This window comes from Cervus canadensis, chromosome 16, assembly GCF_019320065.1.
Source record: "Cervus canadensis isolate Bull #8, Minnesota chromosome 16, ASM1932006v1, whole genome shotgun sequence".
In the NCBI taxonomy this organism is placed as follows: Eukaryota; Metazoa; Chordata; class Mammalia; order Artiodactyla; family Cervidae; genus Cervus; species Cervus canadensis.
Genome location: NC_057401.1, coordinates 19174103 through 19189426, shown reverse-complemented (window position 1 = coordinate 19189426; position 15324 = coordinate 19174103). Strand labels below are relative to the sequence as shown.

At 39.0% G+C, this 15324-nt stretch overlaps 1 protein-coding gene across 10 annotated transcripts in view; it reads right to left on the bottom strand.

Annotated features, from left to right (window-relative positions):
* The window catches only part of PDE4D (phosphodiesterase 4D), a 1564543-nt gene that overhangs the window by 222490 nt on the left and 1326729 nt on the right, over positions 1-15324 (bottom strand). For all 10 annotated transcript variants that reach the window (XM_043488571.1, XM_043488573.1, XM_043488569.1 and 7 more), the window contains one exon: positions 13593-13784. In XM_043488571.1, coding sequence (XP_043344506.1) covers positions 13593-13784 — 192 coding nt within the window. The remainder of the gene's footprint in view (positions 1-13592; positions 13785-15324) is intronic.

Sequence of the window (15324 nt, the reverse complement as noted above, 5' to 3'; positions counted from 1 at the left end):
TGCTAAGTTGCTCAGTCATGTCCGACTCTTTATCACCCCCATGGACTGTAGCCCGCCAGGCTCCTCTGTCTATGAGATTCTCCAGGCAAGAATACTGGAGTGGGTTGGGTTGCCATGTCCTCCCCTTCAGGGCATCTTCCTGACCCAGTGATCAAACTCATGTCTCTTATGTCTCCTGTGTTGGCAGGTGGGTACTTTACCACTGATGCCACCTGGGAAGCCCACACGATGAGCTTTCTTCAAACAAATGTAAGACAAACAAACAAAAAACACCAACAAACAGTGAAACATGTAGGAAAGTTTACCTACTCTCTAGAGTAGGTGGGAAAAATGAATAGGAACTTCAATATAATGAAGATAAATAACGAACATTGAAAGATGTAAAACAAAAGTATGTTGCTAACACACGGAATTAACTCTGTGATTTGTTGCAAAAGAGTTCTTTTACCAACTACCTCTTTTTTTTTTTTACTTTCTGTAAAAATAAACTCATAATTGAAAATAATAATGATTGAATGAAGGTTTTACAAAAAAAAAAAAAATCACCACAGAGACCTTTAGATAATACATAAACCATAATGCTTGTTTTCTGATTTTTCTGACAAAAACCAAAAATGAAACAAAGGAACAAAAAAAATAAGCAGCCAAACAAAACGGCCCTGATGCACAGAACAAACTCAGTCTGAAATTCTCTGAGTCCCAAAGGAAAAATCAACGTTGAGACACAGAAACATGAGATCTGTATGCAGCCCTGTTCTCCCTGGAAAGAAAACTGGGAGCTAAGAGGACTTGGCCTTGGGACCATTCATAACATTTACTGGCAGACGATGTCAGGCACTGACCTGTTTAAATGATCTCTTGTCACAATGCAGACTCCTACATTTGCAGATATGCCAACAGATGTCCTTTTTTATTCTGCTTTTAACTTATCTACTTCCATGGGCAGTTTGTAGGAGTTAAGGTCCTATATATGTCTAGAGGCTAACTATCCAGAGCATGTGTGCTCACTCACTCTTTCATGTCTGACTCTTTGCGACCCCATGGACGGTAGTCCACCAGGCTCCTCTGCTCATGGGATTTTTCAGCCAAGAATACTGGAATGGGTTGCCTTTTTCTCCGCCAGGGAATCTTCCTGACCCAGAGATCAAACCCATGTTTCCTGTGTTTTCTGCATTGATTTTTCAGCAGGTAGATTTTTTGTTTTTACCACTGAGCCACGTCAATGACAACTAAGTTTTATTTATCCAAGGTTAAGAAAACCCTGAAGTCTTAAGACAATGAATGGAAAGCTGACACAAACATCTGAGAGAAACCTCAATAGGAAAATGGAATAATTGGGGATATTTCTTCAGTGAATCTATGCATCAACCACGCCACAAAGTGCTAGAAATCTGATAATAAAGCCCAGTGTTTGATATTCCTAACTTGTTTTTTTCTGAAGAAAAACCACAGATCTGGTTGAAGGCTCTTTATTTCCTATTTGTAATAGCATATTTTAAAATTTTCATCTTATAGGGATTTAGTGAGCATGACTTAATAATAATCCCTAGTATATTTTATCTCATGAAGCACATCATATAAATGTTCCAATAGTGTGAATATGTTTCCTTATATGGTGCATAAAACTGTACGGATGACATTGAGAACAACTCACTAAGGATCTTAGACTGACAAACAAAATCAATATTTAAAGGAAATGATGTGTAAATGGAGATAGGAATTTATACAGGAATCTCAATAATGACTGGGTAAGTCTGCTTTTCTATCTGGATAAGAATCTAGATTATTTTTTTTCATGACAAGAATGTGTGATCCAAACAAAATTCTTTGACTTGTTGTCATGGATCCATGGTATCTTCAAGCAATACCCAGACATGGAATAGGTACGGTAAATATTTGTTAAATGAGTAAAAGCATGAAATTCTCATTAAAAAATGCAGCCAATTATTAACAATACCTTTATTTAGAATGTGGTAAAAGACACAGATTGGTTACCTCTGTTAGAAATCAAATTTCTTCTTTCTCCTAATCTATCCACTTCATTCCCACAACTCACTGTCAAGATTTAAAGTTCAGGAAATTGTAATTTTATAATACTAGAGAGTGGTTTTGATTTTAGTTTTCTTTAGCTGGAATCAAGATGGCTAGGAGAAATATCAATAACTTCAGACATGCAGATGACACCACCCTTATGGCAGAAAGTGAAGAAGAACTAAAGAGCCTCTTGATGAAAGTGAAAGAGGAGAGTGAAAAAGATGGCTTAAAGGTCAACATTCAGAAAACAAAGATCATGGCATATGGTCCCATCACTTCATGGGAAATAGATGGAGAAACAGTGGAAACAGTGGCTGACTTTTTTTTTTTGGGCTCCAAAATCACTGCAGATGGTGACTTCAGCCATGAAATTAAAAAGACGCTTGCTCTTTGGAAGAAAAGTTATGACCAATCTAGACAGCATATTAAAAAGCAGAGACATTACTTTGCCAACAAAGGTCCATCTAGTCAAGGCTATGGTTTTTCCAGTAGTCATGTATGGATGTGAGAGTTGGACTATAAAAGAAAGCTGAGCACCAAAGAATTGATGCTTTTGAACTGTGGTGTTGGAGAAGACTCTTGAGAGTCCCTTGGACTGCAAGGAGATCCAACCAGTCCATCCTAAAGGAAATCAGTCCTGAGCGTTCATTGGAAGGACTGATGTTGAAGCTGAAACTCCAGTACTTTCGTCACCTGATGCAAAGAGCTGACTCATTTGAAAAGACCCTGATGCTGGGAAAGATCGAAAGCAGGAGGAGAAGGGGACAACAGAGGATGAGATGGCCGGATGGCATCACTGACTCTGTGGACATGAGTTTGAGTAAACTCCGGGAGTTGGTGATGGACAGGGAGGCCTGGCATGCTGCAATCCATGGGGTCTCAAAGAGTTGGACACGACTGAGCGACTGAACTGACTGACTGAGTACATAGAGGAAAGAGTGTTGGGATAAGAAAGCAAGTGGGAGGCCCTGGGCCCAGTATCTATAACTGATACAACTCGATCCTCTTGTGTAATGGCCATTTGTCCCTTACAAGAAATAAGAAGACTTCATAATTTTCAACTTGGTTCATTCATTTAGGGCCATATTGCATTGAGAGCACTGTGTAGGTTACTGTCATTTTTTCATTGAAGATGGTTTTCAAATTTTCCTGATTTTAGTTGAGTAATTATTTTACTTCACACTGTGCTCTTAGAGGTTATGTTCTTTGTATTCACTGAAAAATAAGCCAGCTCTTCCTTGACCAAGGTTGATTTGAGTTTGCTCCCTAGCAGGAATTTGAGCTCATAAAAATTGTATAGTGATCACTTTTCTTATTAAGATACCACTCTCCCCACATTTTTAAAAAAGTAGATGTTACCTTTTGTAAAGTATCAATATTAAGTCTGAGGTCAAAGCTACCTGCACAGTCAATCATTTACAAGTTTCAATAGTTTATCTTCACACTGCCTTTTTCTCTAAAGTTATGGGAGTTGAGGAATGCTCAGGTGACTTTTTTTTCCCCCCCACAATTAAAACTAGAGTTCAAACACTTAGAAGCATCCTGAGTATGGAGGAAATTCAGAAAATTGTATTCTAAATATTAGGGTAAACTCTCCTAAAGACATAATAGAATTTTAGGAGCCTTAGCATGAAAATAAGGGATTACTAATAAGTTTGGTCAATCTCCATTTTTTTCCCCTCTGCCTTAAGAACTTTTCATAACTAACATTTGTCTCTACATGTCCCCTAAGGTCTCAGGATATATCACTTCGGCAGTGATAAGCAAGGAATATTATTAGAACACATAATTAATTTGCTATTTTCAAAGATTGGAGCATAGTGCAATGATAATCAAACAAATGTTGTGGTAACACATTAAAATGGACTATTTTTACCCTGTGGCATTAACAAACATGATTATCAAAATGTCAGAATATTAGAACTTCCTTTTATGATTTTTTTAGTATGAGATTAGGAATATAAAATGTGTATTCAGCTGCTATTTTTAATTCCTTATTTTAAAAATCAAAAAAGCATATTTACCTAATTTATAAGTATTTTTTGCCATTTATGGATCTCTTGTGTTTTGAGCTAGAAATAAAACAACCCCAGGGACTGGAGAAAGAAGTGGAATTTTTTAAAAAATTCAAAAATAAGAAACAAAGTAGCAAAACAGTATTCTAGCAGCCAATGATGTTAGAATATTCTGTCAATAGACTTCTTGAGATTTAAAGGCTGTGTGAGTTTAGGGTCTGTATCAATACCCTAATAACAATAATAATGATAGTAACTTGCCAACCCTCAAGGACTGGTAGAGAAATCCCAGTTTATCTAGCTCACTACCAAAATAATATCACTCTTAGCAAAAACAAACTATTTTGTCTACCTGAGGTAAAGAATAGGATAAATTATCAATTCTAGAGCTCATCCAGAAGTTCACAACTGTGAATCTACTGAATTTTTTCCTTTCTCTTAACAAATATCTCTTCACACAGAGATTTGATTTAACTCCAGTCCTAAGAAAATGAATAAATACCTTAAATAAGAGGTTCTTAAACTTTCTCAATTCATGACACTCTTAGTATTTCAGTAATTTATATCCTTGGTGGTTCAGTAATAAAGAATCTGCCTGCAATGCAGGAAACTGCCTGAAATATAGAAGACTCGGGTTTGATCCGTTGGTCAGGAAGACCCCTAAAGAAGGAAATGGCAACCCCCTTTAGTATTCTTGCCTGGGAAATCCCATGGACAGAGGAGCCTAGCAGGCTACAGTCCATGGGGTCACAAGAGTTGCACAGGGCTTAGTGACTAAAACCACCAAACCACCACCAGCAATTTTCTACAGCACCCCACCGGCCAAAAGAAATAACTAATAGTGGTAATTATTAAGAGTTCAGTTCAAACTATTTAATATGGTTCTGTCTCAACAACTGAGCACCCGTTGAGTACTATGGAACTTCTCACTTGGGAAGGAGCTTGCACATTGCCTCCCTCGTTTCCTGGTTCACATTGATTTTTGTGCAATGCTTGCTTCTATCACAACAATAATCAACAACCCAGTTTTGCAAAGATATGATGTCACTGAACAAAAACTAATGATCTAAAGTTGAAAATGGAAACTGTTTCAAGCTATTCGTTCTCTAGGCGACTGACAGATGTTTCTGTGTTTCCCTTGAAGATAGAAAATATCTGTCACACCCACGTGAGCTCCCTGTGGTGGCCCAGGATACCTAAGCCACTCTGGCTCTACTGTCAATTACTCTTATACCATTGAGTAAGGGTGAGAACACTTCCTCAGTTGGGAAAACTCCGCAAATGGGCAAGGAATTATCTGACCACAGCTCCTTTCTATATTTACATAAAGGTAGTGTTCTTGCCTGGAGAATCCCAGGGACGGGGCAGCCTGGTGGGCTGCCGTCTATGGGGTCGCACAGAGTCGGACACGACTGAAGTGACTTAGCAGCAGCAGCAGCAGAGGACTTTTACACCCCACTCCAGTACTCTTGCCTGGGAAATCCCATGGACGGAGGAGCCTGGTGGGCTGCAGTCCATGGGGTCTCAAGGAGTCGGACACGACTGAGCGACTTCACTTTCACTTTTCACTTTCATGCACTGGAGAAGGAAGTGGCAACCCACTCCAGTGTTCTTGCCTGGAGAATCCCAGGGAAGGAGGAGCCTGGTGGGCTACCGTCTATGGGGTCGCACAGAGTCGGACACGACTGATGCGACTTAGCAGCGGCAGCAGCAGCAGAGGACTTTTAAGGGGCTTCCCAGGTGGTGCTAGGGGTAAAGGACCTGCCTGCCAATGCAGGAAACATAAGAGATGTGGGTTTGATCCCTGGGTCGGGGAGATTCCCTGGAGAACGGCATGGCAACCCACTCTAGTACTGATGCCTAGAGAATCCCATGACAGAGGAGCCTGGCAGGCTATGTTTCACAGGGTAGCAAAGAGTTGGACACAACTAAAACAACTTAGCACACGTGCACAGAGACCTTTCAAACGGCAGATCAAGGTTAGAAAAGAGAAAGATGCTCATTAGTGTTAATAAGATCTAAAAATCTAGTTAGGTGGAGCTACAAACTTTTCAATAGATCCAGTGAGAACTAGAATCTTTGTTTTTATTTTTATTTTCAGAGATAGCTCAGTAAGACTAATGAAGAATAATGTAACCTATAATAAAAATGAACAAATATGTAAGCAATCATTCTTCCTTTTTCAAATTCAGTACTAGAATCTACACCACCTCTACTCAATACTCATAGGAAAAGACCAAGAGCAGCTACAACTGAAAACTCACAAAGGCTCAAGAGATGGTGAGGGACTTGCTAACTGCTAACTGGTAAGGATGCTGAAGCTGAAACTCCAATACTTTGGCCACCTGATACAAAGAACCGACTCATTGGAAAAGACCCTGATGCTGGAAAAGATTGAAGGCAAGAGGAAAAGGGGACAACAGAGGATGAGATGGTTGGATGGCATCACCAATGTGATGGATATGAGTTTTGAGTAAGCTCCGGGAGTTGGTGATGGACAGGGAGGCCTGGTGTGCTGCAGTCCATGGGATTGTAAAGAGCTGGACACGACTGAGCAAGTGAACTGAACTGAACTGAAGGAAAGGGCAGAAATTTGACATGGGGTTGGGGGATAGTGGTTCCTGGCTGGGAGAATGCCCACATGGGACACTGCAAAGGCTGTTCAGTGGATCGTACATTTCTGTATGGTGACAGGGACTAATTAGCTAGACCACCAAGTGTGCCCTAGCTTTTTATGGTACATCGGGTCCACTCATCTCCTCTTCACGGCCCCTCCACACCTTCCCCATATGTATCAGTATGTAAGTACAAGTAAAGAGCTAATTAGATTATCAGGATTCTCTGTATTACTGTTTCCTTAACAGAAGATGGGGCCTAGAGGTCCATTACACAGATGAACTGAAAAATATTCTTTTTTGCATTATTATTGGAGTATAATTGCTTTGCAATGTTGTATTCACTTCTGCTCTATAATGAAGTGGATTAGCTATATGTATATATACATCTTCTCCCTCTTGGACCTCCCTTCCCATTGCACCCATCACAGAGCACAGACCTGGGCTTCCTGGGCTTTATAGCAGGTTCCTACTGGCTATCTATTTGACACATGTACTCCAGTATTCATTGCAGCACTATTTATACTAGATACGACATGGAAACAATCTGTCCAATACAGGTGAACAGATAAAGAAGATGTAGTAGTACATATATACAGTGGAATATTAGCCATAAAAAGGAACAAAACTGGGTCAAGTCTGTAGAGACACAGATGAAGTGTTTGTCATACAGAGTGAAGTAAGTCAGAGAAAAACAAATGTCATATATTAACACGTTTGTGTGGAATCTAGAAAAATGGTACAGATGAACCTATTTCCAGGGCAGGAATAGAGGCGCAAACGTAGAGAATATGTAGACCCGGTATGGGGGTGGGGAAAGGGTAGGACACACTGGGAGATTAGGATTGAAAACTGCTTTTAACTGATGTGGTTTGACTGACAGTTTGCATTCAATAAGCTCTTAGTTTTATGACTGAATTCTGTTTTTCTTGTCAATGATAATATTCCTGGTAATTTCCTCAGTGGCTCATATCTGAGTATTGGCAAATGCAAATAACATTACAGCATTAGATCAAAAGCAACAACAGAAGTAACTAATATCCAGAAATTAAGGTAGTTTTAAATGCATTTTGAAGAATTTAAGAGGGAAAACTACATATATTTTAGGCAATGATCCATGTATTCTGTAATTTTCTCCATGTTTCTTCATGACAGCATAAGGGTAACCTGTTATACTACTTATCTTATAAGTAATATTTCCTACTTCTATAAAATACTTGTTTACTCTTTATGATAGTTCAAGTTTACTTTTTATGTATTTATTTCTTTAGCATACTCATGATAATCATTAAAAATTTACCTATGTCTTATTAGTCTTAAGAATTAAGTTGCTACTTGGAATATATTTAACAAACTATGTGACAGGCTTCTGAGCAGAGACTGCTAGGAACTTCTCTTCTGCCTTATACAAGCTAATTTTTTTTTAGATGCGGAATTTAGCCTCATACTATAGACTTGAGTCAGTTGCATATTTTCCAAAGAGTCACTTGCATATTTTCTTTATTACTTCTCTGACCAATTTGAGCTTGCATCTTCTTTCATGCTTAAACTGTAATTGAAAAATAAATTTCCACAGTGCCAAGTCATTCATTTGGTCATTGGCTTTGGTCAACAGGTACTTCAGTTCCTCAGCAGTTTTGCCACAATAGTTCACTTTGTTTATGACATTAGCAAAATAATGTTCTCAGAGAAATGATCAAAATGTGTGTGTGCTGTTAAAGAAGTTTAAGGACCTTGGGTCTTTCACCTGTAAAATGGCATCAATAATGCCCCTCTTCATAGGACTGAAGAAAGGATCAAATGAGAAGCACGATGTATAGAATAAATAACTAACCATTTCAGTCTTATCTTCCTTTTCACTTTACCAATAAATTAAACAATTATATTTCAACTTAAGGAGCATTTAACAGTTTTATGAAAAATTTCATTCAAATAGATAATCATAAACCTTCATTGCTACTGTTAGTATTTGAAATTTCTAAGGGATTTTCTTAATAGGAATGCTTAACTAGTACCCTTAAGTATAAAATAATCAAGTGATTAAAATATATAATACTATCATTCTCTATAAAGTACAGTTGAAGTATAGACACCAAACAATCTTCCCAGCATTATCATGAACTAGATAAGAAAGTGGAGGTTTACATATGGCCACATGTGGAGTCAAATGAAGACAAAGGATAACACTTTACATGTAGATGGTTTGTGTAGCATCACATTGAAGATTGAAACAGTTAGTTATTTATTCTACTCACCCTGCTTCTCAGAGAAACTTCATCTCCCAGGCAGGAAGAATCCTTTCCAGGAGTCAGTTAGTATCAAAGGAAAACCCTATTGCTCCAATATAAATACCCAGAGGGAATAAGAAAGCTGATCATGTCAAGTCATTATTTTTCAACAAAATATACAGTTGCATCATGGTCTGATTAGATTTGTCACTTACATGAGACTGATCAGATAAAGAAACTCTTGAATAGGAACAGGGAAAATTGAGGTCATCCTTGTAGGTTTGCTTTGGAAAGAAAAGTGCTACTTAAACATGAACGATTATATGCTTTTCATAAGAAGCACAGACGCATGTGCATGCGTGCTTGGTTGCTCAGTCATATCCAATTCTTTGTGACCCTTTGGGCAGTAGCCCACTAGGTTCCTCAGTCCATGGGATTCTCCAGGCAAGAATAATGGAGTGGGTTGCCATGTTCTCCTCCAGAGGATCTTTCCGACCCAGAGATCGAACCTGCGTCTCTGTGTCTCCTGTATTGCAGGAGGATTCTTTCCCACTAAACCACTGGGTAAGTCCCATATGGATACACGCTGGCATCCAAAAATCAATGTGCTATAATTTTAGAAATTAGAATTTGCAGCTACATCAAATAGAGCCCACTAACACACCATGGGCTTGTCCCTGGCTTCCAGCTAAAGCCAAATTGTTTCACCTTTGCTAAAGTTGGAAGATACGACTTTCAACCTGGTTCTTCATCTATTCAATATTACATATTATTATCTATGGGGTTTTTCAGCAATTTTCTTTCTAGTATTCTTATCCTATTCTCTTTCTATATTTTTTAGGTTTTTGGGCCGTACCACAGAGCTACTGGTATCTTAGTCCTTCAACTAGGGATGAACCTGGGCCCTGGCAGTGAAAGTGCTGAATCCAAACCACTGGACTGCCAGGAAATTTCCTGTTCTCTTTATAATTGCAGTGTGGCTCTTTCAAACTCTGCCCCCTATTCTCAAGCTGCCCTAGTCTCTTTCCTTTAGTTATCAATGGCTATACTTTCTTTTTTAACTGAAGTACAGTTGATTTATAATGTTGTACCAACCTCTGCTATGCAGTAAAGTGACTCAGTTATAGACATATACACTTTTCTATACTTGCATGAAGAAGTAGATATCATAAACCATCAATTCTCTAAATATTTCACCCATCCATCTCCAGATTTATATTTCTTTTCACTTTTCTTCATTGTTCGAAAGAATGCAGTACTTTTCTGTACTACTTTTCCAAGGTTAGTCCCTTCACTTGAGCTCATGATCATACTTTTGTTAGCAGCTCCAACTCCAAACTTAACCCTTGTGTCCCTCAGCTTACCTGTTCTGAATTAAAAAAAGAAATTCCCTTGAACTCAATTCTCTCTTAAGCAACTTTAATTCTCTTTTCCCTTTTAACTTACTAATCTTTTATAGAGATGCTTGTACTTGCTGATATCTCCACTTTCAATTCAATCCTCCACTAATCCTATTCTTCCAATTCTACTACCCCACTGAGATGCTTCTTGCAGTGGTCCTCCCAAACTTAGTCATTACAAACCGTAATTGGTTCTTCAAATTACTCCTGATCCTCTGCAATGTTGTTTCTGTTCTCTGTCCTTTTCCTTTAACTGTTGTCTTGTTCCTCCTATAGCTCCAGCCTCATTGTGTAAAAGTCAAATTCCTTATGTTGTCTACTTTCTACCCTGTCCCCATGTCAACATCATTGTTCATTTACAAGTTTGGGGTCAAAACTTCAGCATTCTCTTTGGTTCTCCTTGCCCACTGGTTATCTCCCTACACACACCTACACACACACACACACACACACACAGCCTCCTGCCTCTGGATTAAACTGTCATCCCACCCCTCCTTGCCCACTGGTTATCTCCCTACACACACACACACACACACACACACACACACAGAGCCTCCTGCCTCTGGATTAAACTGTCATCCCACCCCAACTCCCTTGACCTGGGCCTCCATCGTATTAAGCCTGCTTTGTTTCTATGAATTTCAACATGAACGATTTCCCTATAATCACTTCACTTTACTCAATCACTCAACAGTAGAGTAATCAGAAGCAATGAAAACAAGAATGGGATCACCTGATCCCAGCTAAACACCTCTGTGATTGTATTCCAGTCTTTCTCTCTTGCCACGTTTTCCTACCCACACCAATCAAACTGTCATTCTTTGAGTTATGATTTTCCTCAGCCCACGTGATCCAAATGTTGCCCTCTTGGCCTGGCTTTCCCTGGTTGGCAAACTCTCCTTCTCCTCTCCCCTTCTCTTGTAGCTGTGTAAATGCCTCAAGGATGGTGCTTATCACATTTTATGACAAAAGTCTAAACGGTCAGCCCTCTGCCCTGCCTCTTCTCCTACCCCACGCAGACTGGAAGCTATGAATACACCACAGTTGCTCAGAAAGTATTTTTATTACGTGTGAATGAATAAACAACCATCTTAAATTTCAAACCTAAGAAAACAAAACAAAAATAACAGAAATAGGACCAATGGGAAAAGGAAGTTGTTTTGTAATGAAGAAGAGTGGACACCATCAATACAATGAATTAAGGATGAATATGTACTCACTGGGGCCTCCGAGATGGCTCAGTGGTAAAAGAATCTGCCTGCCAATCCAGGAGATGCTGGATTGATCCCTGGGTTGGGAAGATCTTCTGGAGGAGGCAATGGCGGCCCTCTCCAGGATTCTTACCTGGAGAATCCCATGGACAGAGAAGGCTGGTGGTCTACAGTCTATGGCATTGAAAAGAGAAGGACACGACTAAGCACACATGCATTCATGCATGCATGTGAGTGTGAAGGAACAGTTGAACAAGGAAGTCTAAATCTCTAGCAGGCAATGAGGTGCTATAGTTCTGGAGCTCAACTGAGGTTTCAGGGCCAGAGATGCTGAGCAGTAAGTCATCTGATGAAAGCTGATAGCTGAACATATACATAAAAGAATTTTCCAAAGCAGAGAGAAAAGGGTCAGCGCCTATATGTTGGAGATAATACGTTAAGGGGTGATAGGCAGAATCAGTGAAGAAGAGGGCTCTGAGCAGGAAGGAAGAGAGCCCACAACAGTGATGGGAGTTAGATTAAATGCACTTTGTATTTCCTCTGATAACTGGCACCATAACTTCTACTTTATGGGTGACTGATAAATATTATTTGAATTGGGATGGTTTTCAGAGGTCAATATGAATTAAAGATACATTTCAGAATATTAAGGCAACACAACATGTAAGGATATACAGCAAGTAGATGTGGATCTTGGAGTGGGGTTGGAAGAATGTGGAGAGATATAATTATGGAAGAAGGTTCATTGCCAAAAAAGCAGATCAAAAAAGGAGAGTAAATTGGGTAGTTTTTGAAAGATGGTGGAGACAGGTGCACAGAGGTAGGTAATGACATGCTTTCACCTGTAGCCTGCAAGGCCAACAATTAGGACTTAAAAAATGTTTTTTCACTAATTAATTGACATAAAACCTGTCATTTCATAACATTATTAGTTATTGAGATTAAGAACCCTGTCTTAGAGTTTTCTTCTATCTCCTGTAATTGTCAAACAAAGACAGTTACACAATGGGAATTTTGTCATTCAGAACCTGAATCAAAGTGATTGTACTTTAGTTGCTCATTCCTAGGGAGAAGAGAGTATCATCATTTTATAACTATTAGTAAATGGCAACCAAGAGCCATTTCATTTCTAGAATCTCATGTAGACCTACTGGGATAACCTAAAGACCTGTTCGAATACCAAGAATAACACTAGACATTCAGGGACCCCATACATTCCTCTAAGATGTACTGCAACCTATCCTGAGCTTTTGAGATGGTGCCATGAGAAGATGCTGTTGTTATTGGATGGATGTCTATATGCAGAAGAGGAAACTGGACATTAACTCTACACAGAGGCAGAGTGATCTTAAATGACAGTGAAGGTACTGAGTAAGAGTTAGGTCCTATTTAGAAGCCTTCAGAAACCAGAAAACTAAAGACCACTACAGTAAACAGGAATGGAATGTGCTGAGAAAATGAGCTAGTGACGGTATGTGATCTGTAAACCTGCTTATCTGTTTTAATTACTTTCCAAGCTGTGCCATGTCTTAAACGATATTCAAGCCTGTCTAATGTTTTCTCTACTTGACTCCAGTGATTAATATTCCAAAAATGGTTTAATTTAGGCAACCCTCCACAAAGATCTCTCAAACGAGCCAGCAAACCAGTGCTAACATCTGTGTGAAGATACATCAATGAAGATGCATTCAAAGAGACATACATGCTAATATCATGGGGACTTGCAAACTGAGTTTAAAGCTTTTCAAAATATTCAGAAAAATTCACATGGTTAGGTAGCTAAATCTCAGTCAGGTCCTACATGAATATAAGCTAACATTTTCAGTGTAAATGCCTCCATTAAAAATTTAATTCTCACTTTTCCCAGACAAGGTATTCTCTAGGTTAAATAAATGTCCTACCAAGGGTGAGAGCATATACAAATTCAATCTACTGTTTATCTTCAGTTTATGCAATTTTGCTCATCATCCTTTTTAAATTAGAGAATGATGCAGTTGAACAAACATCATTGGTTTTATCAACTCTAGAGAGAAATTTACTTGGTTTCCTCTAGGAGTTTTCTTGTCACTTTGCTCAGCCTCATACTTACATGTCACTGGCAATGGAGGAGTTCCGGGACATAGACTTTGGCGAGAGGTCATAGTCGCTGTCGGAGCGATACAGGAAGGACTCCCGACGCTGGCTGTGGACGAAATTTGCTTGGAGAATCAGCCCAGATCCCGGGCTGGTCATGGGATCCAAGGGACTCCGTCCTGAAGATGTGCCATTGTCCACATCGAAACTGTCAATAAGGGAGAAAAGGATGACAGTGCCGTGAATTGCATGTTTTTGTTTTAATAAAATGAGATTTCATTTTAGGAAGTAACAGTAGGAACACTAGCAGCTGATTCCTTTTGTTAAAAAAAATTATAATACCAGAATACACAAAAGAAAAATAACACACTGACTTCATACACTTGTCTTCCCAAGCTTTTCAGTATTTCTGCTAACTGACCAGATACAAGATACATAGATCGCTCCAAACTCAATTTCAGTTAAAAAGGAGTCATTCTGCAAAGACTGGTTCTCCTTAGAAGTCCTTTTATATAGTAATTCACTAAATATTTGGGTTCAATTCAACAAGTGCTCATGACATATCTAATATGCTTGCTTCTCCAAAGCTGAGCTTCTCTGGAGTAGCTTCTCCACTCCTACCTACATCTATCGAATCACTAATTTCTGTTGTAGCCACTTCCCTCCACCCCCACTGCCAATATATTAAGTTCAAGATTCCATCAGCTCTCACTTATGTTATTATAAGAGTTTTAAAACTAGTGTCTTGAATCCATTTTTCACCCTGTATGACTCTCCTTAAAATGTAAACCTGACTATGTAATTCATCAGCTAAAAATCTTTCAGTAGCTCACTGTTGTCCTCAGAATAACGGTCACATTCCTTGGCTAAACTGACAGTCACAGGCATCTGTCCTCAAGGACAATGAACCCTTTACCCAACCTCGACATGCAACACTCTTCCATCGAGCAGTTCACATTCCCTTCATATTGAACCACCACCTCCTTCTCTCAAGCTGTAGTGACTTAACCTTCTTCTCCCCAGTTACTCGGCACTACAGTCTCCTGCCTAACCATTATTCATCCTTGACGACTCAGCCTCCACTTGAAATACCGACTTGATACCCCAGAGCTTCATGAGATGCCCTTTCTCTGCACCCCCAAGACTCGTTCCCACTCCCTACTGGTGGCGTTTATAAAGAGCTGGAAATAATTACCACGTGATCTCCATTCCCAGACGGTGAGCTGAGAATGAAGATTCTAAGTGTTCTAAGCACTCACATGGCACTTCAGAAAAGTGGTTTGAACTAGTGATCAAATGAATGAAAGGCACGATGCTCAGCAATACAGATTTTAGAGTTTGGGAAGAAAAGAACTACAGATGCCATTGTTGATATCACACACTTTATAACCAAGATAAACTTTCTACAGAGTTTTTCTAGTCAAACATCAACCAGTATTAAAATGAAGTCAACTCTTGTGTGTTCCTATAAGAAGAGGGTGTTAGCTCATGATAGTCCAGCAAGTATGTGGTTTAAAAACTTGTTAAATGAGTAAATGAATGAATGAATTCAAGTTCAGTTGTTATCAATGTTTTCCCCATTAGAATCTTGATCTAAACTATCAACTAGCTAATTTTTAAATATTCTTTTGCTACTGGAGTGATTAGTAATAGTATTATGACCCAAAGACTAAAGGCCAAAGTGAAAGAATTATCCAGATGCTTGATGTTTCATGAATCACCTATGATTCTATGACCAAATAAGAACA